The 27,602-nt window shown below is 34.9% G+C and overlaps 1 protein-coding gene across 2 annotated transcripts in view; it reads left to right on the top strand.

Annotated features, from left to right (window-relative positions):
* The window catches only part of PSMD14 (proteasome 26S subunit, non-ATPase 14), a 46,616-nt gene extending 20,718 nt beyond the window's left edge, over nt 1-25,898 (top strand). For both annotated transcript variants that reach the window (XM_048309447.1, XM_048309448.1), the window contains 9 exons: nt 1,708-1,779; nt 2,103-2,222; nt 3,316-3,386; nt 4,357-4,507; nt 16,313-16,420; nt 19,560-19,634; nt 21,954-22,079; nt 23,218-23,280; nt 25,474-25,898. In XM_048309447.1, the coding sequence (XP_048165404.1) occupies nt 1,708-1,779; nt 2,103-2,222; nt 3,316-3,386; nt 4,357-4,507; nt 16,313-16,420; nt 19,560-19,634; nt 21,954-22,079; nt 23,218-23,280; nt 25,474-25,572 (885 nt within the window). In that variant the 3' untranslated portion in view covers nt 25,573-25,898. The remainder of the gene's footprint in view (nt 1-1,707; nt 1,780-2,102; nt 2,223-3,315; nt 3,387-4,356; nt 4,508-16,312; nt 16,421-19,559; nt 19,635-21,953; nt 22,080-23,217; nt 23,281-25,473) is intronic.
* The last annotated feature ends 1,704 nt before the right edge of the window (nt 25,899-27,602 follow it).

The raw sequence follows: 27,602 nt of genomic DNA, 5'->3' as shown, positions 1-27,602 counted from the left end.
CCACGGGAGTATCTCACTGTTGGACTAGGGCTAAGCCAGGGAAATACTTGATGAAGGGGTGAGGTTGATGAAAAATGGACCTTTGCTGAGAATACTATGGAAGGTGAAAAGTAGGGAAATCTGCTGGAAGAAAAGGCCAAAGTGACAGAAGAACTAGCAATGAGTAGTAAGAAATGAGGAAGGGCAAATATGGAGAGATGATGGTCAGCAGTGTCAAAGTTGGAAACAGAGGTTTGAAGCTGTTAGGAAGTGGGTATGGTTGACAGATCCATGCATATATGTGAATTTCAGAATACAAAGATTGGATTTATAATATAAAGATTAGATCTAGAACTAATAGATTCATTGACTTTAGGGGGGAAAAAGCCCACAACTGAATTTTCTTACTGTCTTTAAGGCTTTATTCTGAAGACTGATGTTTTTCTGTGTGTGTGAAAATCAAAGTATGCAGAAAGGATTATTCCTATACAAATGTAATGTGTTGATGACTTAAGTATCTGATTTTATCTTCAGGAAGTAATGGCTTGTGTTGATTGCTGTGTCTTGTTTGATGTCGTGTGGATGCATGTTGTGTTGAATTTTTTCACTTAAAGTGAAAAGTTAAGAATTTATTAGAAACTTTTTTCCCCCAATTTTGCTTATAACTGTGGAATCAAAGTTCTAAGTCTACAAAGTATTTGTGTAAAGGCACCATTTTTTCTCTTTTAACTTGAAGTATCTTTTTTTTTTTGGCCATACCCATAGTTGCTTTGTTGCCCTTCTAAGTTTACATCACCTCATGCTGAAGTAAGCTGTCTTTACAGTGGAAATTTGTTGTACACAATTTGGTAATCAAGTAATGCATTTGCTGTTAATTGGCTGTAATGAGGTATGCTGATATGGAATTCTGTATATAAGAGCAACATTTCTCTTGCTCCTCAAGAAAGGGACATTTAAACTGCTGCCTCCTGTGTTTTTCAATTTCAACAGTACATAGAACCTGTTTCAACCAATCATTCACACCTGGGACAGTTGTGCTAATTTTTGAATAACTACTCATAAGGCAAAGAGCAAAGTATTTTGTTCACAGCTTTTCCACCTAGGGATCAGAGGTCCGTTTTTTCTCTCACTGTACCAGTGTATCTGCAAAGTACTCCCATAGCCTTTATCTGCAAGTCCTCTTTAGCTGAAAGCTGATGAAGCAAAGGGAAATTGCTGTTTGTGTTGGTGCCAGTTAATCATGCTAGCCCAGCAGCATTTACATTCACACCACTGTAAGAAACACATAGTTAATTGGAGAACTGGCCATATTTTACAGCTGACGAAGGTTAGCATTGCAGCAAGGCTGACTAATGGAAACTTAGATCTGACTCTTAGCCTGAGTGTCTTGTAACAGGTTTGTATCCAGTGTAGTACTTGCCTGCTTTATATTTGACTGGTTCTGGTAAGGTTGCTCTTTAGACTGTGTTGTTTGGGGTGGGGGAAGACAAGATGATGGTTAGGTGACCTATTACAAAATAATGTTAGTGAAGGAAGGTGCTGTAAAGAAGGGTTTGGGGGTTGGGTGTGCGTTTTTTTTGTTTTGTTTGTAACAACTGCATCTAACCCACAAAGTCACAATTACGTATGCATTTTTCTGTAAGTTTTGTAGTATGCAAAACAGAAGAAAATATTTAGAAACTGCAGAATAACAATGATGGTGAAAATAATTGTTTATTCTTTTTATAGGGGCCACCAACAGATGCTCCTGCGGTCGATACAGCGGAACAGGTTTATATCTCTTCCCTTGCACTGCTCAAAGTAAGTGTTCTGTGTGCATACTATGTCTGAATATAATGCTGGAGATAGAGCACCTGGCAGCTGTCCAAAGTTATTGGACTTGTGTTGCCTAAGTGCTGGCCAGACTAATATTAAGAATAAATTAATACTGATTAGAACCCTCAGAAACTTACTTTAATTAGTTCTTTCATTGGCTTTGTTTTTACTATTTTATAGTTTGTTACAGTTTCCAAAAGTGCTACAAGTTGCAAATTAGCTATAGATCAACAAAGGCTGAAAGAACTACCTCAAATCAAACTCGAACCTTCTGTTAAACATATGGTGTCATTTGGTCTTTATTCCAGATGTTGAAGCATGGTCGTGCTGGTGTCCCTATGGAAGTTATGGGTCTGATGCTTGGGGAATTTGTTGATGATTATACTGTGAGAGTGATTGATGTTTTTGCAATGCCACAGTCTGGAACGGTGAGTTCTTTGCATCTAGACATTGAAAATTTTATTTGCTTGTTTGTTTTTTTCCTTATGGTAAATATATTTTTTTAAAAAGCTTTTTGTGCTTTACCTCATTGAAGCAATCTGAAGGTATAAGCTGCAAGTTTTAATACAAACAAGTCTAATGGTTAAAGGGTTTCAGTAAAAAAAAAAAATGTAGTCAAAACTTATTTTTTAGTAAAGGCTAGTACTTAAGTGTGTCTATCAATATATGCAGATGTTATGTCCTTATGTATGTATAAATATATTGGTATAACGTGACTTATAAGGCTTATAAATGGATAACTTTCAGAACTCATATCCTATGAGCCAGCAGAAAGATTCAAAATGTAAAAGGTTTGATTAGGAGTGTAGCATGCCCTTAATTCTGATGGTGCTATAGATAAACTTCACACTAGATATACTTCAAACTTGCTCTCTTTGACAGACCTTAGTTGCATGTCTCTTATATGATACTTCTGTGATTTGAAAAAAATACGTATTTAAATTTTGAGTACAATATCCATTTTATGAACAGATTAAAGAGATGTGTCAAGGGGCATAATTGGAATTTATGATTTTTATTTTGTGTAACTAGAATGAAATGTTCTTAAAACAAGCATGGAATGATTCCTTTGTAACTCAGAGCTGCACTCCATAGAATTTTCAAATCCTTTTGTCCTGAGTTTATTCTATACATGTGCATAATATAAAAATCTGCAAAAAGCCAGTATGTTGAATAAAATGTGTAGTGCGGAACTTGGGAAAAACAACAGGCCACTGTGTGCAGACCAAACAGAGGAGAAAAATGTGAATTCCTGTGCCTATTTAATCATGTTTATTCATAGTAAAGATTACTTAAAAAGCAATTCAAAATAATCTTTCAGTATTTTAAAAATCACATTGAAATACATTTCCAAAAATTACATTTTGCGTTTAAGGGAGTTCTGTCACGTAGTACTAAAGTATTCAGGTTGCCTTTTTAAACAGATGCTTATGAATATTTTTGTTTGTGCAAAGTTACAAGTTAAAAGATAATATTGCTTCATGTACAACTACTATGATTTTTGTCTGTCTTTTAAATTAGGGTGTCAGTGTGGAGGCAGTTGATCCTGTATTTCAAGCAAAAATGTTGGATATGCTGAAACAGACGGGAAGGTAAGTCACTATAAAGAGGGCTGACAGTAACAAGTACTCCCTCCACAGTTTTTTGAAGAAACAGCTGGCTTTCTGCAAAACTAGTGCTCTAAGGGCTATTAATAATGTTTAAAAATGAAGAATTGCCCTAGAAATTAGGAGAGTAGCTTAGCATGTAATTCAGTCCCCCTCATGCATTTCAATTGTCGGGAGATTGTCACTCCTGTTAAACCTACAGCTTTGATTATTGCCCAGATAGATTAGAATGCTGCTCAGTTTAGCATAGGCGATTACTACACAGTACCTGCTTAAAAGACTGATTTTTTTATTTAACCCTTTAAATAAGATTTAAAAAATTTTTGAAGTTACAGCTTATTCATGAGCAATGTTAATGAAAAGAAAGGGAAAATAATTTTGTAAAAGATCCTAGTATTTAAACAAATTTTATTTCACTCTACCTCTCAACAGTTGTCGTCTGCTTGCTCAAATTCTTTTACTGTGGGAAAAACTTCAAAATTAGTGTTACCAAAAGGCTCAGCAGCTGAACAGAACAGTGCAAATTGCTTTTTGACTGAGTTCCTAGTTCTACTGCTGGCTTAATTGATATTTAATCCTTTCCCACCGTTGGTTCCCGTTGTCCATGTCTGAAATGGACTTTCTGCCGTGAAAATTCAACCTTCGACGCCAAGGAGTTAAAAAGTGGATATTTACTCAAGTGCTGAAAGGGTAAAAACTGGTTCAGGGAAGGTGTGGTAACAGGGTGAAAAACTGAAAGCATGATCTACCACTGCTAATGTGTATCCCTTAATGATAGCCCTCTTTTGTCGCATTTATTCATGTCCATGTTTTCACCATACTGTGGTGAGTAATTTAAATATTACTAATGGTGTTTTTTTCACAGCTTATCCTAATTTATGCCCTGATATATTCCTACTTCTTCTTGTGATAGGTGTTTATATTTTTAAGACTCTCAATGTCCTTTTTGTTTCAGACCTGAGATGGTAGTTGGTTGGTACCATAGTCATCCTGGCTTTGGCTGTTGGTTATCTGGTGTAGATATCAATACTCAGCAGAGCTTTGAAGCCTTATCAGAAAGAGCTGTTGCCGTGGTGGTGGATCCCATTCAGAGTGTAAAAGGAAAGGTATAGTAGGCTTGCTTTTTATTTTTAAGGTACTTCAGTAGGATTTAATATAGAAGCACTGTAAATACGTGTAAGTACGTGATTTTGGAGGCCCATACTGTATTTAAAAAAAAATTAAAACAAAAATCTCATTGTAAATGAAAATATTTCCAGTTTGTTCTGCATCTTATATCGGTCCTGAAACAGGCTGGAAGTCTTTGATATTGTCAGTACACATAACCAGTCATAATCCTCTCAATATTTTGTTATTTAGGTGTGACTCAACAGGTTTATAACTAATAATCCAAGTATACATTGTTTTATATATTACAATTTAGGTACAAAATCAAAGATCCATTACTAACAGATTGGAATAGGTTCAGCTCCTTAACATGGGTACTAAGAATGCACTGATTTGCAGGCATTGCATATGATGAATGGTATTAAAATTTCTATTCAAAATGTTTTGGGCAATAAAACTTTACAGAGAAGTTGGTATTAAGCATTTGGATTTTTGAGAAGTGTGCAGATAAATGATTAAGTACGTTAAATTATTATGAAAAGAGATTAACTTGCAAAGCATATTGGGTTATAGTTGTCCTTTGTTGAAATCTCTTTTGTTCTTGTTTAGTTCTCTTTTTATTTCTTTCTAGCCCCATATGCCATTTTCCTATTTCCTGCCTCATGACAGCAGGGAGCAGCTCTATTATCACCTTCACAGAGCTGTCTGCAAATGTGAGAGGCAATTCGATTTTGCTCAACCACAGGGAGAGTGGATTAGAAAAACTACAGAACGTACAGAAATTGGCTAGGTGGTTTACTGCTTTAAAATACTGCTGAGGTGTTTTGTTTGAGCATGCACTCCCATTGTATTGTAGAATAATTATTGAAATGTGTCATGGTATATATGGATGATATTCATGTAAATTTATAAATATTTTAAAAGTGTTTATCTTCTATAGAACTGTAGTATCATATTTCCTGTGAGGCAGATCTTATTAAAGCTACCAAACACTATGGGTTCTCTTAATTTCATAGCCGAATGTTCTGAAGCTACAGTTGCATTTTCAGTTGTTTTTTTTTAAAATTCAGAATTTTATAGCAAATATGTTTATGTAACAGGCAGTTGAAAAATTATTAGCTTCTGGTTGTTTGGAAGCTATTAGTCCTCTGTATAAATTTTGTTCCTTTTTAAATTACATAAAGAGTAGAAGAAAATACAGGTAGTCTGGGGGGAGGGGGGAAGATGCAATAGAACACTTAATTATTCCTGACTTATTTTTCCTAGAACTTTTATTTTCCTACTCCAATAGAAATGTTGAAATAGGATTCTTTTTATTTTGTCAAAATATAATTGTCAAGACTATTACTAGTAATTAATTTAGACCTCACTAGCTATTAAATCCATTAAGAATAAAAGCCTCCCAATAAGTCACACTACTGTTATAACACATTTGCTGACTAAGTGCTTCTTTTTAAAGTAATTTTATTGCCGCTGTTGTTTGACATAGATGTCTATCTTTGAGATCTTTGAGTTCTTCAATAAAGTAATCTTTGGCATATTTATTTTGAATGTGAATAAATTTTTGTCCATCTAAGCATTTCTCAGTTACAGCTGCTCTTATGGCATTGCTGCCAGTACTTGAGATTACTGGAAGTCTTCTAATGTTTGTTTTTCATACACGTTTTTAGCTGCTACAGTCAGATTAAATTACGTTCTCAGGTTTCACATTAAAAAAAATTTACATCTGTCATGTTTCTGGCAAGTGCATCCTTTAAAGCTTAGAAATAAAAAGAATCTCCCAAATTATGAATACCACTTGTAATTAACTTCTTGATTTGGAAGATGTGGAATGTGTTCGACTTTTACGATCCTAGTTGGCAAGATCACTTATACTAAAATGTGTTTGGATTTTAAATGAACTGAAAGAAGAACAGATATATTAGAGTCAGGGGGGTTTCTTGGGTCAGGTTTCAGTGCTTCATGTGCCTGGCTAACTTATTATAGCACCCAGAGCCTCTTCGTGTGCTAGAGAGCTCAAGCTCAGCCTATTTCAGGGAAGTATCTGCATTTGTCAGCAAATGAAGAACCACTTGCAGAGGTAATTTTGGTGGTGTAGTAACCACTGTACTGGTGGGGTTTAGCTACATGAGTCCAAGATCATAACTCATTGTACCTTATACTGGCATGACTGTCTGGCAAAAAAATACAGTGAACATGTGGCATAGAAGATTTTAATATGGTGTGTTTTGTCTGAGATTAGATGTATTTAAAAGCAAAATCCAAAATAACACATCAGCTAATTTTAAACCTGCCTCAGGGCAGGTCCATGCCCATATAAATTGCTATGGTTTATGGTCAGTGAAGCAGTCACGGTTGTGCTAGTGAAGAATAACTGGGGCAGAGGTTATTTTCATGTGTCAGAAAGTTGCAGTGAATTCTGATGAGGAACCTCAGGTTCACCTTGACTAGCTAAAACATTGAAAAGCAGTTTGCCCTGTTACTGTAGAAAATGAAAATTTGTTCTTTGTTAACTGCCTCATCTCCATACGTGTTTTCTACATAGGACAGGGCTGTATGATTGCAGTTTAAAGATAAGTATACCTGTAATTCTCATCAGTTAAAAGAAAAAAAACAAAGTCACTTTATGTCTTAAAGCCAATGAGCAGAAATAAAAAGTCACATAAAATCCTTATATAAAAATACACCACTCATATAGATCTGTGGATTAAATGCCAACTGCTTTAATGACCATTTTAGGACTGGGATATTTTTGCATAAATATAGTAGGACACATGAAGGACAAGTAATTTTAAATACTGATCTTACTACTCTACGTACATATTCTTGCACACAAAGTATGTTTTTTCATGACTGTGTACCATATTTTGCAATATTTAGGCCCATAGTGCTCCAGTTGTCTGTAAAATAAACTCGCAGCAGATCAGTGAGCTTTAACTGAGGGTCAGTGTTCTCAGAACCCAGAGAGGAAAAGCTTTGTTTTGACTTTTCTTTTTTTTTTTAGCTTGATTTCTTTGAATGAAGTCAAAATAAACATCCTGAAATATGGCCAGTGGGGCAACCTGGCTAGCTGTTGTTTCATTTTATACTTACTAATAAACCTTTCTGTTATCCCCTCCAGTTTTCCAATCTGTGCAATGAAAGCTGTAATACATATTTAGAATATTCCACAGAAGCAGTAATTTCATTAGAGATCTGGAATAAAGCTAAATATTGACATTTCATATTTATTTCCAATATACACTTTGAAATGTCTGTACAGAGAACCATAAACCTTTGCCAAATGTTAAAAATAAGTGTGTTTTTTTGGACCTTAACTTAGCAGCTGTTCATCACCTCATAAGGAAAATATAACTACATCAAACCCACTGTAGCATAGTATCTTTAACTCCAAAAGCATTAACTTACTGTGTTGCACTCATAGTATTGGTAAATTAAAAAAGAAAAATGTGGTGTTTTCTTTTTTGAGCTGTTTTAAACTTTAGATCTTTAGTATAACGAAGTCACCATTTTAAATGATTTGTTCTTCTGAGAGAATTAACTGGTTTCCCTTGATTAATAACTGCTTGCATAAGGATCGGTAAAATATCCAAAATTGTCGGAAGTCCACTTTGTGCATCTGAGAAGCTCATTGGCACTTGCGGTGTTTAGGAGGATTGGTAGCAAAATCTCTTAGGCATACAGCAAACTTTCATTTCTGTTAAGCCATATTTTTTCCTAGCAAGCACTGATAGAAGTATTTGTAGGAAGATCTGTTGGTTCATGGCAAAATTCTTTTTTTTAATTGTTTGCTGAGGAAAATAGTTGTCTTTGCAATTACTTTTTTATAAATTCTCTTTCAGTCACCTCTGACAGATAAAAACAAATATGCTATGCATCTTAATCTTGTGCTTAAACCAGATCCTGCCACTTTGATAAGAGGATTTTGCTGTGGTACTTCATCCTTAACTTACACTCATTCAGATGGTAAAAGAAGAAAAAATGCATACATTTGGGTAGCCTGGAAAATCAAAGTAATTCTAGTTGAGAGTGATCTGTGTAGATCATCTAGCCCAACTTTGTGCTGAGCACAGTGTCAACATTGAGTTCAGGTCAGCTCACTTAGTGTTTTGTCCATTTGTGTCTTGAGATTCAACAGCTTCATGGCAATTCCTGTTCCAATATTTTATTTTTCTTGCAGTTGTTTTTTTCCCCTTGTATGCATATAGCCAGCAGCTCCTCTTTTCAGTTTATTGCTATTGTCTCCTGCCACATACATCATTGAAGAACCTTGTTCTGTGGCCCAAGCAAGCTCTTCTGGAACTGAAAGGTTTTTTATTTCAAAGAGTCAGAATGTGGGCTGTAGTTTGGAACCACTTTGTGCATGCAGTTTCTTTTCATTGGTAGTTGAAAATTGCTTTCTTTTGTTCAACTTATGAGATCATTAGAATTTTCTTCTAAATGGAGTAAAAAAATGTGCTGAACTTTATCATTTGTTCTTTTACTAATTTTTGAAGTATGAAAAAAATTACTCTTATCATGCTAGAGAGAGAGAAAGATACGTGCTGGTTTTATCCTCCTTACACAAATAAAGACCCTGAGGAGAGCTGGAGGACTTGTTTTAGCAACCTCTTTCCCCTTTTTTGGCCCTTGGTACTTGTAAATCTAGGTGACAGTTGTATGTAATTAGTCACGTATATGAGCATTACGGGTTTGTTAATACATTACTTCAGTTTTTTACTCTTCAGAGTAATAGATGGTCATTTTGTTGAGTGCTTATCATAAAAGTAGTGATTTGCAAGTAGTTTTGATCTCTTTTGCTACTTTTATGCTCCGGTTTAGATTAAATTGTCTGTATATAACACTGTTTCAGATTGGTGAGTTCCGTTTTTGTGCTGCAAATCTTCCCAGTTTATCAAGGCAAATATGTGTGTGAATGGTTTCATAATTTGGTAATTAGTTGTTAGTCTAAAATACTGAAACCAATAGCTGACAGTGATTCAACAATTAATTTCCTGAATATTGGAATTACCATCTAGCTTCAAGATTTTCTTCAGCTGAACACATCTTACACTAGTTTTTTGAAAGATTGCATGGTTTTAAACCTCCACTCTTTTATCAAAGTGCTGTTATTTTTCCTTTGAACTTGTCTTTTTCCCTTCTTTGTTTGAATTAACCACAAGATTTAGAGACGTTGTTTTTTAAGAAGGCAGAAAAGGAGCAGTCCTTCAAATGAGATTTGTGGAGTCACTAGTGTAATGCCTGAAATTTAAAATAGCCCATTAAGTTTGTGAGAACTATAAGCAGATTGGAGCCACCTAACGACTTTTTTAATATACCCAACTCCTCCACCCACTTCATGCGCATGTCTTGATCTTTGCCGTAGTAAGTCTTCTAAGACTTCTAAAACACAAGTGAATTCAACAGTCTTTAGGGTACAGTTAAAAATTAGTAACACTGTAGAAATTAGTAATTAAAAACAACAAAACAGTAAATTGACTGTATTGTCACTACTTTAGAGACATGTCTGTTCATTGTGAATTATTATGCAGATAGCATTTAGAAGAAAATGTATTTTAAAACATGATGCCTACAATTTTGTCTCAGAATCTTTTATACCTGGAACAACTTCCATTGTTAGAACTGGATTTGCTAATACTTTTCTATTGTAAAGGGAAAAATCCTAAAATGGTTAACATAACTTTGCAGTGTGTAATTTTGATTGGAGTATCAAGAATATGTTTCTGAACATTTTGCATGTATAGTACATTTGCATACTCTCACAGTACTGTGCTATTTCTTACCATTGACTGGACAGAAACATCGTAGTTTGATCTAGGCAAGAGCTGGGTTTCAATAGGAAGGAGCTTGGTTTGGAGAGTAAGGAAGTTGTGTATGCTGGGTTTGATCACTGTTGGTTCAGTAAAGATTGATGTTCTTTTTCCTGGAAAATCATCTTTGTAGGAGATTAATTGCATCTGCATCACAGTGTGGGCCACTTGGTGTTTTCAGTTCAGGCTGCGTAAACCTAGGTATAAACTAAAAAGTTTTATTACTGCCAGTGCACCAGTCTTTTGTTACATTTTCTAGAGTAGTTACATGTATCCAGATTAACATATTTTGCATATTTTACTTCCTCTTTTCTTAATGGAGTGCTGAAATTGTTAATATCAATGCTAATGTTCTAAAATTTGTTATGTAATGTCCTTTGGACTTGTTGTGATTTAATTAATTAATGTATGTCTACCTACTAAACCATTTACATAGGTTACTTCAGTTCATGCCCTTCCCTAAAACAGAAAGTTCCAAGACTTCGTTGAAAAGTATTAAATGTTTAATTTCCTTTTGCTGTGGTGGATGTAGAATAGTCCATTTATGTTCATTAAGGCATATAGCTTTAAAACTTGTGGCTCAGCTACTTGGGAGTTATGGATGCATGCCCTCACTTGTCAAGATAAATGTATTATGCTGTAGTTCTCTTCCCCTTCCAGTATGGATATTGAAGTTGTACTGCAGATTTGACCACAAGTAAATAATTCTCCAAGGATAGAGAAGGAAAATGCACATACTCCTAGGAATATGTTTTCCAGAGCTAAAATTGACATTTTATAAATAATTTCCATGTTGCAAACTTCAAAATCACAATCACAGCAATTCAGCGATATGCATTTGGCATGAGACAGTTTCAGTTCTTAGTGCTTTTCATTGGAAATGGCATAAAAAATACGATTTCTTTGAATTTTTTATGTTGTGGGCTTGCAGGGGACAGAAGATGTTCTTCACTTGTAGTTGTCTAACAGTGCATGGCAGCATAAATAACGAAATGGTCATAAACCTGAGCTGCACTTCTCTGGTCACGTGTTCCATTTCATTTTTAAAGAATCTAGAAACAAACTAAACAGTTGATAACAGGTCAGTTGCAGGTGATAAAAGAGATTTTAGATGGGACATTACTTCTTTTTCCACACCTGGCATAACCACACTCTCTCCTTTGCAGTTGTCTTGCAGCACTGGTATGTTTGTTCATAAACATATGGCATAAACAATACATCGCTATTGGAATTCCAAGGACACAATGCATTTTTAAAGTCACCATATGCCGTGGATTCTTTGCTGGAAAAATATTGATGTTAGATTTTAAAAAAAATTTAAACAATAAAGGCTGACTTACTCCTAACTGAAGTTAAAATATAGTGGGACTTGAAAAACAGGATTATTTCATTCAGTATTGTTTGGAAATTTAATATTGGAGAGATTTAAGGATCAAGTGTGTAAAGTGCTCTTGAATTAATTTTTTTTTTTTTTTAAATACCCCACGAAGTTATGAAGACTGTTTTAGAAAAACTGATTATATATATATAAGTATTCACACTTTCAGGAGAAGCTAAAAGAAGTCTGGCTACTAAACATCCTAAATTTTAATCAAGTCATTATTTTTAATAACTATGTGGAGACTATAAGAGGCCAGATTTTTATCTAGCTAGCAGTTGAGGTGTCCAGTGCTCATCTTAGATTGTGAGTAAATTTGAATCATATTAATTATAGCTGTCCTGAAATATACACAGAACAAAATTGTAAATTTTCTTTCTAAAAATACATTATATGGACTCTAGTGTGGGCTGTTGACCCCAGGCAAATGCTAAAAAAATGCAGTATAGTTATTGTTTCTTAGATTATTATGCATTTTGAAGCTAAGACAGATGTACAAAAAGATGTAGTTTTTATTTTGTATTGGCAGCTTCCAAATATTTAGTATCTATTTCCAAGAACTGCAATTAGTAAAGCATCCATGGTACTGAAATCCACACATCCCACAAGCTAATTATATTTGCAAGGTCAGATTGAATACATATTTTCAGAAAAATAAAGGGTTATATAAATGTGTCTTCTACTTGGCTGTTAAATCACAGTTTGTTGATCTGGAGTATAATGTGTACAATTCACAAATTTGTCTGATAACAGAAAGTGGTGTGTGATTGTGTTTATTTTACTAACCAGTATATTCACAGCAATCACTTCCAAATATCTCTCCAGTAAAGATGTGTTAATTACAAAACAGACAAGGTCTTCTATTATATTAAAGCTACTAACAAGAAGACAGCAGGAATCACACATGTAAATAGCATCATCAACCCCTATTTTAGTCCTCTGTTTTGATCTGTGAGTTGCGCATAGACCAAAGGTGCTATTAAAGACTCAGTATATGAAATAGGCAGCATTATATGAACAAAATTTATTCAACAAGAAAACAGACCTTTAACATGAATTTAACAAGCCTGAGAAATTATAAACTCTCATATGCTGCAGATTCATGCAGTGATAATAAACAAAAAAGGAAAGTAAGAGGTTTCCTTAAGCTAGCCAAACTGCTAATGGTTTTGTTATAAGCTGTCTGCTGTTGAAATGACCTCTGAAAAGTCTGGAGACACTTACACAAGGAAAAATTAAATGGTCAGAGTGGTGAAAGAGTTGCACTATGGAAGTGCCTTTTAAAAAAAAATTACCTTCAAATTTCTGGAAAACATCCCAATAGCATAGACTTCTGGCTAACTTTTTAATGTCTTTTTAGAAAAGGAATTTAGCATGAATCTTGGAAACAAATTTTTACTAAAAGAGTACATGCTGCATTATATTATACAGGTAATTCAAGTACAATGAAAGCTTAAAATTTTTGGTTGGGAAATACTGACGTTTTACAACAAAAATCTAAGCAACCAAGTGGTGGTTTGTACTGGGTTTAATTAATCCTTAGAAGTTCTTTGTTCAAAATACTGCATCTGAAGTTTGCATCATAGAATATGGGGTGACCATGTTTCTGTCATCAGCCTGCATCATTCTGTACTTCGAAATACACAAACATAGAGAGGAGACTTCAACTTGTACACACCTCCAAGTGCTCACTGGGGCTTTTTTCTTGGATCTTACTGTGGCATAATTAACACCTACTTCACCCATTGCTCATTAGTACACTGGACATTAATGAGTCTATTTATTTTTATGTAATCCTCTAAAGGCGGGACTGATTTATGCTCACTGTGAAAAAAGCAACTACATTTCATAGAAATGAATATGTAGGATTTATTGTTGTATTTATGTTTTTATTGTGTATTAGGTCTAAATTTAGCCTCCAGGTTGCTGAGCATGTTAGTTTCTTTAAGATGGTTGCTATAGTGATAGCAGCAAATTCCTTTAATCTTAGTGTAGTTAAAGTATTTAGTTACCATTGGTCATCAGAGTGCAACTAAGATGAAAAATAGCATTTGCACATGTACTTTTTGTACCCCTCTGAGATTGCAGGAATTGCAATTTTAAAAGCATATTTGTGATTTGTGATTTCAGTTTTTCATATGGCTTTCTGTTAGATTTATATTTTTTCTACTTAGGAAATACTTGCATGGCATTCCTTCAGGAGGACAGATAGACAGTGCAGTATATGGCCATGCAGCTTGTACCTGAAACATAATGAACGTTACTTCTCGTCAGAATTAAATGATTGAGCAATATTGAGTATCCCTCATAAATAATTCAGCAACTTGTTCTCATATTTTAATGTGAAGTTTAACTAATCTGAAAACTAACCGAAATGTTGAATTTTCTTATCAAAACAAAGTTTAATAATTTTTTTTATTTTACATGGCTCAAGTCCCAAAACAAATCCATGCTGCACAATGCCATTCTTTTTGGATAAGCTCAACATTGTCTAGTGAAGTTCTCAGTTAAATTCAGGTCTAGAAGCATGGCTGTTAGTAAGCTATGAAACAACTCCTTGTCATTATAGTATACTGCCAAGTTCATGTTTCTTGCTCCTCAGGGTAAATTTTTGCTTGCTTAGTTTTTTTCCATTATCTAGCTTGTCTCTGGAGAATCTGTGGTGTGCTTTTTTCTTTTTTTTTTTTTTTGCTTTGCTTGACTTTTAAATTTATACTGCCTGGTTGTTATGGTTTGGCATTTCCAGGTGTTGATAAATTAGAGCATCTGGTTAAAATGGAATACCAAGATACGTACGAAAGCTTGTCACAAGTGTTCTGAGACAGAGAAAAACGGTAAAAAAGGAAAAAAAACCAATTACTTCTTACATTATGAGAAAGAATGTATAGATATGTAGTAATTGTTCTAGATATTTTTGAGAGTTAAATTCTTCTAAATGTTAATTCCTTTTTTTGTAGCATTGGTATCAGATAGCATGCTTCTGCTGCATTCTAAATCTGAATTTGGGGTTTTTATTGTTCAGGGGGAAAAAAAAGTCACTGGTAACTCACTTTAACTGGGTCACAACTGAACATTTTTAATAAAGAAGATCTTTTTTGGAAGGTTTTCTGCATGCAATTTGAAGATATGGCATATGCAGGTGGATCTGGCCAACAGCTGAGAGACCAAGCAATAGCCCTTAGTGGCACTCAGTCAGTCAACACCACTGTCTCACTTGGGTCTCAAAAGTAAATACAACAGGTGATAAGTTTGGGGTTTTTTTCTGTTTACACCTGATGATTTTTTTTATTATAAATACTTGCCAATTAATTTAATTTCCACATGAAGGACCTCAATATTTATCTTGTAATCCTCAAATCTGCACATTATTTAGTTATTAACATTTGTGTAAATGGAGAGGAAAGTGCTGGAACAAGGTAGGAGACTCAGTATCACTTTCAGTGCAGACTTTCAGTGACAGTGGTTGATTTCTTATTTGTTCAACGTAAGCAAGATTCAAGTCTAATTCCTCAAAATATCAAACAAGCCACGTAAATGCATCTGTTGTTGTCCAACTCACTGTACGGAGAGGAAAAGAATAAAAATTATTATAGAAAAAAACTGTTAAAATGAGATTTAAGTTAATAACTCTTCAAACATATACAGACAAGATGCCTGCAAAGTCTGCCTGGTACTGTTTTAGTGGATGTGCAAGGCTGTGCCTGCAGTGGTCCAGTTAAAAGACTGGAACCTAAACAAGAATTCCTATCTTGCAGTTATGAACCTGTGTTGGTCAGGACACAGTAAGAGTGGGTTTGAGTGTATTGTTGTTATGTTCTTAGCTCTGTTTCAGCTCCTATAGGTTTTGGATAGGGATGGGGGTTTTATTGCATGGGACCATGAATTTCTCTTTCCAAAAATTTTCATAGAGAAATTTAGCACAGAACGGAGTAAGAATCAGTGATGGGTTTACATTATTTGCAGTAAAATAGCACTGAATACTGCCTACCATGTACCTTTAAATCATAAATGACCTTGGCTTTCTTTTACTCTCTTTTTTACTCCTGAGCATGACACTGACAAGGACTTTTTAATCCATCAGACAGTTTATAGACCCTTTCGTAGTCACAAGAAGCAAAAAGCATCTGACTAGAAGGGAATTCATGGGGCAAGTTCCTTGCTGGCTATAATTTTGTTGTCATTTCAAGTATTGTGGTAGTATAATTGATGTGACAGGACTGGGCTTTAGACTTGGTCCCTTAGCTTGTGCTCACTTTCAGTTTTAGTCTCTCTCTGTCATTCATTTTGATTGGATAAGATTTAGGTGACAAACATATGCCTAGTTTTGAGGCTTAGAGTAACTGTACGTAAAATTCAATGTTATATGATGATATAATGCATATAAAACTTACAGTTCCATGGAAAAGGTAATAATTGGTGTCACCTTACAATACGAGGTAGTATAGTGTGCTGATCACATAGCCAGCAGGAGGTTCTTTTTTATTAATATTATAATTAAATGATTTTCTGGATAAAGGCCAAAAACAGATGAGAGTTGATTGTGCCTTGTCCACTGTTGCTTGGCTCTATTAGTTGCATTTTCTAAAAAGAATTGACTTGACATCTTGTTTTTACAGGTTGTTATTGATGCCTTCAGGCTGATCAATGCTAATATGATGGTCTTAGGACATGAACCAAGACAAACAACTTCAAATCTGGGTCACTTAAACAAGCCTTCTATTCAGGTAAACCTAGGGCTGATAGTCCTGTAAATTGCAAAATTTATTCATCAATTTTTGGGAAAGGTACTTAAATCAGTAGGTTAAAAACTATTTATTGTTCTCTCTATTGCATTTTTTCACATGCATTTATAATTGATGTGATTCATCAATGAAGATGTATATGTGAAGGGTTTAAAATTGAGCCCTAAATTAGCTACCTGAGTGTGAATGCATGTATTTAATGTGTACAGCAAAGATTCAAGTATGAATTTATGGAAATGCAAACTTTTAAAAGTGACAATTGATGACATAACATGTGATGCAAAACAGGTACTGTTTTCAGTCCTGCAATTTAAAATCTGCTGCTTATCAACATCTCAGCTTTCTTCAAGATAAGTTACTCTCAAGTGAATTATGGAAAAAGTTCTCTCTTTTCTTTTTGCTCTAAATTTATAGAGGTTTTTGTTTATTATGTAATCCAGATTAAACCTTGTATTGTGTCTTAAATAATTAATCTCTGATTTTTATGTAATGCATGTAATTTGCTGAAAAAATGGTGGAGGAGAATATTCAATGGGTGAAATGGATGCCAGATTGACTTCTGCTGTAATGTTTCTTTTGAATACACATTTGTGAAACTCAAGTATTCAACGTTGATTTCTGAAGTTGACTTCCATTAGAAAGACAGAAGTTTTGGTCTTCATTGAAGCAAGCCTTTATTTTGAGAAATAGCTTCTGTCCTGAAACAAGTATCCTCTGGAGTGATTAATGCTTTTATCCCTGTCGTTCTTCTGCCTCAATGTTTTTTCCTTTAAAAAACTTCTCCCCCTTGCTATGTATTCCAAAAGGCATGTGTCCTTGAAACCATGAAGACCAGTTCCTGCTTTTTGTTCCATTATTGGAACAATAGAAATAATATTTGCTATTTAAACATCCAAGAAAAAGACCATCCACTAGTCAGAGCAGAACTGAAATAAGTGCTGAACTTGTGCTCTGAGAGAGCCATCCTTTGGGAGGCACTAGACTACCATACCCCTATCTTGCAAAAGATCAGCAGTTTTTTTCTTATTAATACATTGAAACCCTTTGCTGTTGATACAAATGCTAGCAAAAAAGAGTCTTTAAAGAGTGTCTTCTTCAGGAAGCTGTGTTTTACTCTTGATTTTCGAATTGGTCAAAACTGTGAACAATAATGAGTATGAAATAAGCAGCTAATACTCTTGATTGGATGTAGGCAAGCCCATGCTTGCATGTTTCAGGGCTTTTCTAACTGGGCTGTTCTAGACCATGTGTAATGCTCTCCCTTGGAAACCCCTGCAGTATTATTCAGCTTCATTATTTTAAGATCACTGTCACTACAGCATGGCATATTTTGGCCATGGGATTTTGGGTTTCTGTTGTTAAAATGGGTAGTTTTTGTTTGTGTTGATTTTTTGCAAGCTGACAGTGAGCTGTTGCAAATGTCACTGTTAAGATAAAAATCATAGTTTTAAATAATACTCTGTTCTTAAAGCTGCAAGAGCTCTCGCAGTGTTGTTTTGCTTTTATTTTAAGCCATTAATAAAATCTGACCCAGCTGAGCAAAGAAGCAAACTAAATACTGATTTCAGCTGGGCTAGAAGCAGGAATTATGAGACATTACTTAAAATCTCAGGAAGAAGAATAATAGAATAGTACACGCCTTGGCTTCATTCCCTTTTTTTCACCCCAAGACAGTGTGTGTAGTTTTTTCTTGTGTTCCCTTATCAACAGCTTTTTTACAGTTGTTTATCTTTTACATTTGCCCACTCTTTTAAAGGGTAGTTTTTGGAAGGAGAGAGGAAAGGGAGAGGATAGTGGGAGAAGGCAAACCTGTTTGTCACATTTTAAGAGCTTGAAAATCAACTTCCTAAGTATCTACACTTGAATTTATATACAAACACCAAAATCTCATATGCAATCATTTTGAGTGTGGTAAGAAAATAGCAGTGGAAATTACTTATTGCTAATAGTTTCAACTATAAATTCCTTTATTGATGATAAAACCTGTATTTTACAATTTTAATTAAAATAAGTTGCACAAGTAATGGTTTTCTGTAAGTGCTGGTTCTCATAACTTTTCAAGTAGTTTTGTATCTTTGTATATGTGTTTGCAATAGAAATCTGTTTAAAATGTATGTATGAAACCAGTTTCAGCTTTCATACAGATAATTTTGTAATGCTGAAATATTAAATTGCACAAGATGCAAATACACATTCATTTTGTGTAGTTCTAAATATATATTTAAACATATTTAGGTGGAATGCTTGAAACAGAAGAAGTATTTATCACTAATTCAGCATACTTTATATATGATTTATCCTATCTTGTTTGTAAATGTATACTTAATGTGTAAAATTTTATTTGAAGATAGACTCTTTTAGTTGTGATGAGGATTGATCATAGAATTTTACACCCTCAAATATTAATACAATTCACCCTTAAGTCATATATGTAAAAAGAAGTATCTAACGCGTGTGAGCAAAAGAGAAAATACATGCATACAGATATCACTAAAACTAATCTCAGTTGATCAGATTGTATTTGCAGAGGGCATAATTACAGTGAAAAAGGTGGTTTGGGTTTTTTTTGTTTAAAGTTAAAAAATAAAATTAGCTTTAATACCTAAAGTTAATTTGATGCACATTGTCTAACTGAGGTTTTTACTTGCTTCAGTTACTCTCTCTTCACATTGTACCCTGGAAAATGAACTTGGGAATGTTGACAGTGGCTATAAATAAATAGATAGCAAATAATCTTTTGTTTGTAACAGAATATTTTAATAGGAGTGATAACCAAATTTATTGAGAGAGGAAGGATTTGAGAGAAATATGTTTGTGCATATGTATCGGTCAAATGTTTGCAGGCAGTTACCATTTTTTCTTATTATAGTTGCTACTGTGTGAAAAAAAGCTGTGGTTTAGAAATAGAAAGCATAACTGTCAGTTAATGAACACAAAAAGAGAAACAGAACCAGGTATATTTACTTCATATTTCCTTATAGTCTCTGTTTTTTTCTTTGTGTTTTTTCTTTTATTTGAGTGATGTTTAAAGATGTTTGTATTGAAATTAGCTTTCTTCTTCTGATACTTCTTCGTTTCAGCAGTGGGTGATTTACTTCAGTTTCTCCCCTAAATTTTGCAGGCACTAATCCATGGACTAAACAGACATTACTATTCCATCACCATCAACTACAGGAAGAATGAACTAGAACAGAAGGTAAATGTTTCAGCTTTAATTCAGAGTAAAAGGAACTTTATATAAACTTTTTAAGATTTGTGGCAATATTCTGATTTCAGTGGCTGTTACTTTCAGTAGTTGTTTTAACTCTCCTGGAATAGGTGGCTTCTCTTCCAGAAAGCACTTGGTGGTACAGTCATGATGATGAAACTTTCCAAAACCACATTCTAATGACCATATGAATAATTTAACAACATTTTTGTCCACCTTTTGGAAAGTTGTCATGCTGTTCTCTGCACTTAAGTTCGTCCAAAGTTTCAAGTTTTCAGTGATGAAGCTGAAAGATATACTAGCTGCCTTCAGTTTTCACAGGCTGGAATTCCTGAAGCTAGGAGAATTCTTAACCGTGTTTTCCAAAATGGAATGTATAACCAAGGGATGTTGGGTTTTTATTTGCTATAATCACTTTGACAGAAGGTACTTCCAGTTGGTATGATTGGAACTCCCCAAGACGTCACTGAATATCCTGCATTTACAGAAGAAATATTATGGATTTACTGACAACAAATGTTTTCTCTTACTTTTGCATCAAACTTCAAGTTGCAAGCGAAATCTTGCTTGGGAGTCTCAACCAGGAAAACAAACGGGGGAAAAAAAAAAAGCTTATTTATCATCTACAGAAGTTAATTCTTGAAAAGCCAGATTGTGTCCTCTGTGTATGTTCTCTGATATGTCTGTGCATTTTCATGGCCTTGTTAGGGTTATAAATTGATCTCAGGGTTTATGATGAAATGGTCAGAATCGTTTTTTCACAGAATGCAGACTTTTAGAGAGGTACAAGTAATAAGAAAAAAGCCCAGTTTCAAATAGTGGAGGAGTATGTGTGCAAATTAGGGAGTTTGAAAGAATGTGTGAAATGCATAACCCTTTGTAGGGCAGTATCAGACTTTCAAAACCTCACTGAAAAGCATAACTGGTCTAACAAAACCAGCTCTCTCAGGAAATGTCCATGAGGCTTCCAGGGGGTTATTGTTTCCATTCAAATGCAACAGTTTGGCAAATCCAGTCTTGTTCGAAGTTCCAAGTGTGTATTTTCAGCAGTGGCTTTACATAAGTAAGTTGTTACCTTTGCAAGTAGGAGAATTATCTTGACCAAGTTAGGAAAACTTTAATCTGTGAGGCAACAACTCTCTCTCACATCTTTCATAAGGCAGCTTCATACATATCTCAAACCCCCCTCGTGGTGGTGGTGATCTGTTATCTCCATCTGTAGTAAGAAGAGTACATGCTTCATGTATTAGATTAGGAGCTCATCACACCAAACCATAATTTTAAAATCAAGATAGCCTAGCTAAACTGTCCATATGCAGTTTGCCTACGACTCCTTCTGTCAGTAGCTAAGATCTTGCTAACACAAATTATGACACAAACTTTCAACTCAGTTCACGTGTTCCAAAGCCAGGTTTCTTTGGAAACTGTATGTAGGATGAAACAGGTACCTGAATTCAGGTGATACCAATTACAGGGCATACCCATTCTCAAAAATGTCTAGTAAATGTTCACAAATTGAAGGCAAGCTGAAACTGTTTGCTGAAAGGGTCCTTCCTACAATCATCAAGTGTGCAGGAGATCTACAAAATACGCTTTCTCTGTTCATGAAAATAAAGAAATTGCTGTTGTAGCTATTCCTTTACTCTTTCAAGAATGACATCAAAGTATCAAGTAAAACCTTTCAAATATTTGTAATACTGCCTGCATTCATCACCATCAAACCTCTGCACATTTTATCTTATGGTTTTTATGTTTGTTTATTTTGTATGAGGCAAAGACACACAAGTCATGCTTTGGTCACTTTCAAAGTTCATTTTATCATAACTGTCAGTTGCTTGCATACAGATCAGATAATCAGTGTAGCCTATATAACTAATTTATGAATTTAACCCAAGCATTAAAATATTTTTCAACTTTGTCAGAGTTCCTCATATGGCGGCTAAAGTATTCAATTTTCTTTTAGCCCTGCTACAAGGCAACTGTGCATTCTCAACCTGCAGCAAAAATAACAAATCACAGAAAACAAATCTATATATTCCTGTCAAAGTAAATGCGACCCATGTTTCCATGCCTCATTTACATATTTAGGATTCAAGAAGTTTCGATCTTTAAAAAGTATGCAAGTCTATCGTCTACTCTAGCAGAATAGTTGATGATTGTATTTCCTCTATTTAAACATTGACATTGTAAGATCAATATTTTTTTATTATATTCTTCTTGCTATAAGTTGGTTTTCTGTCAAAGAGATCTTCATAGTATTCTGAAAGTATTTTATGATGAATGCTCTAAAGAGGTTTTGTTTTGCAGATGCTGCTAAATTTGCATAAGAAGAGTTGGATGGAAGGTTTGACACTTCAGGACTACAGTGAACATTGCAAACTCAATGAAACAGTAGTGAAGGAGATGTTAGAATTAGCTAAGAATTATAACAAGGTATTCATATCCCATAATGATAGTATAACTGTAGCTGTGTTTATGAAATGAAGAAATTAGTTGCTTAATTTCAGAAGGAATTGATTATCACAAGCTTTGTTCAGAATGACTGTAGTTCGTACTAATCAACTACCTAAGGTTTTGTGTGAAGTTGCCACATTAGCTCCTCAGGCATTGCCACCAGACTTTTTGCCCTAAACTGTCGAAGTGTTTTGTAACACACTTTGCTTTGAAATGTGAGTAATCACATCTATTTTGTATTTTTACTTAGTGACGAGAATTTAAGATTTCTGTAGGTCAAAATGAGCAGTTAGTTGTATTTTTCAACCCTTCAGTCAAGGACTATTTGGTCACTGTAGCAGAGTAAAGGTTATCTATCTGCATCAGTCTACTAGATAGGCTATAAGTGTTTAGAACACATTCCAGAGCCCAATTCAGTGTTCTGTTTAGATAAAAAATTTGTTATTGGTGTTGTCAGTAAGAGGAATCACAGCTACTTGTACTGTTTTAATACTGACACACTTAGAAATGTTTCTTACAAGTATTAGATCTCAACAAGCATTCTATGAGTAGTAATCATGTCAGTATTTCTTAACAAGTGTTATTTTTTCAACTCCTTAGAAGTCCTTAAAACCAAAATTCAATATTACATTCACTAGTTAAGTTAGTGGATGAACTTTATGAAGACACCGTATTTGAAGGCAACGTAACAGTATCAAAATGTATTAAAATACATTACCTTAAACAGTACTAAAATTTATTGAGATCAAATCTCCAGTAGTTGAAACAGTATAGATAATGCTGGGTTGGATTCTGCTTTACTATTCTAACTGGTTTTAACTATCTTTAACTATTGATACTGCTCATTTAGGATTTTTGCTTAATAACATTTTGGTGAATATCTGACAATAAGACCATTCGTAAGTATTTGCCTTGATCTTTTGCACTAACACTCAGTAATTAAAACCACGTCTGCTGAAAAGCTGAAGTACCTTTCCTTTTGACTTTCTGAAATGTGTTGCTGTTTGATTTTTTTTTTTTTTTTTTTAAGGAACAGAATTGTATTTTGAGAATCTGTGGCTTGGGGAAAAAGTAAACGAAATCTGAAACACTGACCTTTTCTGTGTTTCTTTCACAGGCTGTTGAAGAAGAAGATAAGATGACACCTGAACAGCTGGCAATAAAAAATGTTGGCAAGCAGGTGAGGTGTGATGAATTAGAGTGAGGTGGAATGATATGCTTCGTTCATTCTAAATACTAATTTTTTACATGTGCATAGGTGATTTCAGTTCTGTGTGCATGATGTTCTCAGTGCTTCAAATAATACATTTATTTTTGTTGGAGGTTATGGAAAGAACGGGGCCTTTGACTGTAGGTAATCGGCAGAATATCTGCAAGCCATGTCCTACGTGTGTTTTTGTTACATACTGAGGAGCAGTGTTGAGATTTAGTAGTTTTCCCTTTTCCTTCTTCATTGGTTTTAACTTCTTCTAAGAGGCATAAAGATATCCAAGTCTGTGTCAGAGAGACCCAAACTGTGGAGACACTTAAAAAATGGTAATCATGGAAACAGAGGTGGGGGGAGGTGTTTGTACATTGTCATGGCTAAAGAGCCAGCTCACCCCTGTCCTCAGTTCATGAACACACTGTTAATGCTTAGCTCTCAGACACACATAGGCAGGTAGGCTGAGTTCCTTTGTATTGGTGTTTGAGGAAAACTGTTCAGGACCACAGCTGAAACTGAAAACACCCACTCAATTCATTCCATCCCTTTGCAATGTCAGGATATAATGTCTTTATAAAGACTCAACAAAAAACTATTTCTACATTTGATTTCAACATAAAGGTTGAGGAAATGTGCTTTCGTGAGCAAGAGGAGAGCAAAGCCAGTTTGTAAGAGCTTGTGTTCAAGAAGGGCAGTGGAAACAAGACATAGCTTTTAAAATATCTAGTGTGTCCTTAAAGAACCAGTACTTATCGTATTGCTAGTAACAGTAGAAGAATTTAAAAGATTCTGGATTGCTCTTATGTGTCAGCTTCTAGCAGCAATGTCATAACACATCTGCACTATTGTTCAGTCACTCATGTATTTCTGTAGCATTCAGAACAATGGAGTTTATGCACACCTACACATACATAAATATATACATATAAAATATGTAAGAAGGGTTGTATTTTAAGGGTTATGATGTCATCTCAAACAGAACTTGAGCTTCACTAGTTGTTACGCATATGTGAAAAAAACTCTATTTTGATACAGTTCTTCAAAAAGAAAATAATTCTTTTCCTGATAAAATTTTTAAGTTTTCTATAAATTAAAAAAATGGTTCAGTGAAGTAATTTTCAAGTGGGGTTTTTTATGAAACTTAGATAAAAAAAACTTTGTAAACAAGCAGCCACTCACAATAAGGATATTATGTTATTAGGTGATAATTTGTTAGGAACAGAAAGAATATTGGAGAACCGTCTGATCTTTGAAAATGAGTTATTTAAGAAGGTCAGCATACATGGATTCAGTAGCACTCTTCTATATAAATTTAGATGGGTTCATTACATTTTGACAATAATTCCATTTTTTAAAGAAGTTACAATTCCCATGCATGATTGTCTTCTGTATTTTAATTTCTTTACACACAAGAATTACTACAATGATACTGTAATAAAGTTCAGACATGTTTTTGAGGTATGCCTGATATTTTTGCAGTATTTGGAGATTAATTATTTAATATCAGTGGTGAAACTGAAGAAGTGCATGGGTATGATTTTCAACCAGAAATAATCTTACTGTTGTATGCAGATGCCCACAAATGCCTACATCAATTGAGTAATAGTGTGTGGGGATATGTATTTTCAGAAAACTGCTCAGGCTTAACATTCAATTCCTAAGAGCATTTGAACAGGGCATTGTTCATGTTTCATGTTTTTATGGGTATAGATATGCTAGTTTTCTTGCAGTCAACACAACTATTCAAAGACTGTGTTAGATGATTCTTGAATCTTTGCAGGATTGGAACACACATTTGTGCAAAGATCTGAAAACAAATTGCAATGTACCAGAAGTAAGATTAAAATATTGGCCTTAGTGAGATGTATAGTAAAATTCACATGTTGTGTGTTGTCCTTAAAACTAACTCACAGCTGCCACGGTTACTCTTGATATGCTGGATAGAAATTTACTTCCTAAACCTATCCTCAACTTAACTGTTAGTATGAATTAATAAAATTTTATTCATGGAAATTCAGTCATTTGCTAGGTCTTCCTAGAATGGAAAATTTAGGAGCATTACTGGCCTGACTCCATTAACTCACAGGCATCTTAAATAGACTTGAAGTAAATGAAATCTTTCAGAGATGTGTTTCAGTCATTCCTCTCATGGCATCCTTTGTATTTCAGGACCCTAAACGTCATTTAGAAGAGCATGTGGATGTGCTGATGACCTCAAACATTGTCCAGTGTTTAGCTGCTATGTTGGATACAGTTGTATTTAAATAACCGATTTACTGTTTGTGATGCTTTCTGTGTATATTTGTTTATTGTTTCTAATACTCACAAAACAGAGACTGTTGAGGCTCTATTTGATTAAACGGAGACATCTGACTTCATTTGCAATGTAAGTGCAGCACTATAACACCTCTCAGTCTCTAATTGTGCATTTGCTTCAGTTTCTTTATGTCAGGGTCCTCACAGATTCCAAAGCATTCAAGAACACAATGTGGGGAAAAATGTATTACATTTTCAATTAATATTTGGGGGAAAAAATTAGTAGTACATATATATTTTGATTGTTGCCACATAATAAAAATACATTTACAAATCTGTCTTAAGTTCTGGACAGTCTTTTTTGAGAAAGGACAGCGGGAATTAACAAACTAGAAAAAGTGTTAGTAAACATTTGTTTCTCCCTACTGTAAAACTACTGAGATACTAATTGCTAGGAAAGCAGAAATTCTCTACTGGAATTTGGCTCCCATTGATTACCAGTTACTCTCATGGAGATTAAAACAAAAAAATCATAGTGCAGAATTCTGAGGATGTACAAAACCAAAAATGCTGAAAATTCCTCTGTCAGCTCCCGTTGAATATTATTCAAACCCTAATATCTACAGAAGACAACTGACCTTAAGAAAATTAATTCAGTTGCTGATAACTGAATCACAGAACTCTCACGAGCGGTGTCATAAATAGCAGTATTCTGAGAATAAACATTAAAGTGACAGAGGCTGTTCTAGGTTACATGAACCCACCCTCCTGTGAAAGAGAACGTACATGAGATGTCCATATATATAAATATATGGAAAGAGTCCCAACTAGAATATGACATCTAAAACCATTTCCACTAACTGGAGAGGGAAACACTTGAAAGAAGGCAGTTGGTTTGACTGCTTGATTTGAAGCAGGCAAAGCCAAATAACTGGGTTTAGGGAGTGACTGCGTTTTGGGCAGGTACTGATTGGAATTGTTCATTACACTTCTTTTTTTCAAGTGTTGGATGTTGCTTAGGCTGATTTGATTCTTTTGTCTGGGCAGAAGTTTTCTTCTTCTTTTTACTGTTTGTTTGGGGCTTTTTTTAATAAACAGCAACAGTAGTGGCAGGCAAATATTATAAAACTATCTCCACCTCTTTTTGAAGATAATTTTTTTTAATTGACTTCTTATTTGCATACTAAAGAAATAACCCATAAATTTGTCTTATTTTCCAGTTTATGCCCATATTTACTTACTCTTTACCATTCAGAGATTTTTCTTTTGTTTGAAATTTCTTATTTAGGCCTTTTAATTTACTATTTTAGACTAACTCTCTCTCAAAGTATATTTAGCGTGCACTTACTTCAGAGGGAAACATGCAGATTTTTGCAGCTGCCCTCCTTATGGCCTTCCCTCTGCCCCCACAGTAGGCAGTGGAATATCAGACTGGGAAAATGGAGACAAACCAAACCACATTTGCCTGTGTGTAGTTAAATGGATGTTCTTTCTGGCGATTCCCACTGCAAGCCTGCGGGTGGTTGAGGAGGGCTGCATTCAGGCCTCGCCGTCGCCGGATGCGCACGCCCGGGGTGAGATGGGGCAGGAGCTTATCGCGGGACCTGCCCTGGGGCTCGTCTGCCAGGGGGGCTCTGCATCCCTGCCGCTCTCTACTCCCACACACACGTGTAACACCACGAGGGAGACAGAGTTTGGCAGGTCGTGGGTAACATGGCACTGCAGAACAGGAGAGGAGCTAGCGCAGTGCTGCAGTGTATACATGCGTGAGAGGCTGGTGTAAGCAGGGAGACAAACCAGTGAGTCTTACATATTCTAAATTAATTTTGACAAATGTACATCTTGCAGAGGGTAGCTGAAGGGAGTCTGTTGGAGACGCAGATCTCCCGTAGTATAAGCATTTGCTGTGGTACCCTGCTTTCTATTCACTCCTCAGTTTAACTTGGAGGCACAATTTTCCATTTACCAAGATGTTACATGAATAATAAAAATGCAGGGTTTTGGGGCATCCTTCCTTATTTGTGTCCAGTGCTTTAGGAGCT

This window comes from Corvus hawaiiensis, chromosome 7 (genome assembly GCF_020740725.1).
Source record: "Corvus hawaiiensis isolate bCorHaw1 chromosome 7, bCorHaw1.pri.cur, whole genome shotgun sequence".
Classification (NCBI taxonomy): domain Eukaryota; kingdom Metazoa; phylum Chordata; class Aves; order Passeriformes; family Corvidae; genus Corvus; species Corvus hawaiiensis.
This window is presented reverse-complemented; position numbering and strand designations above follow the sequence as displayed.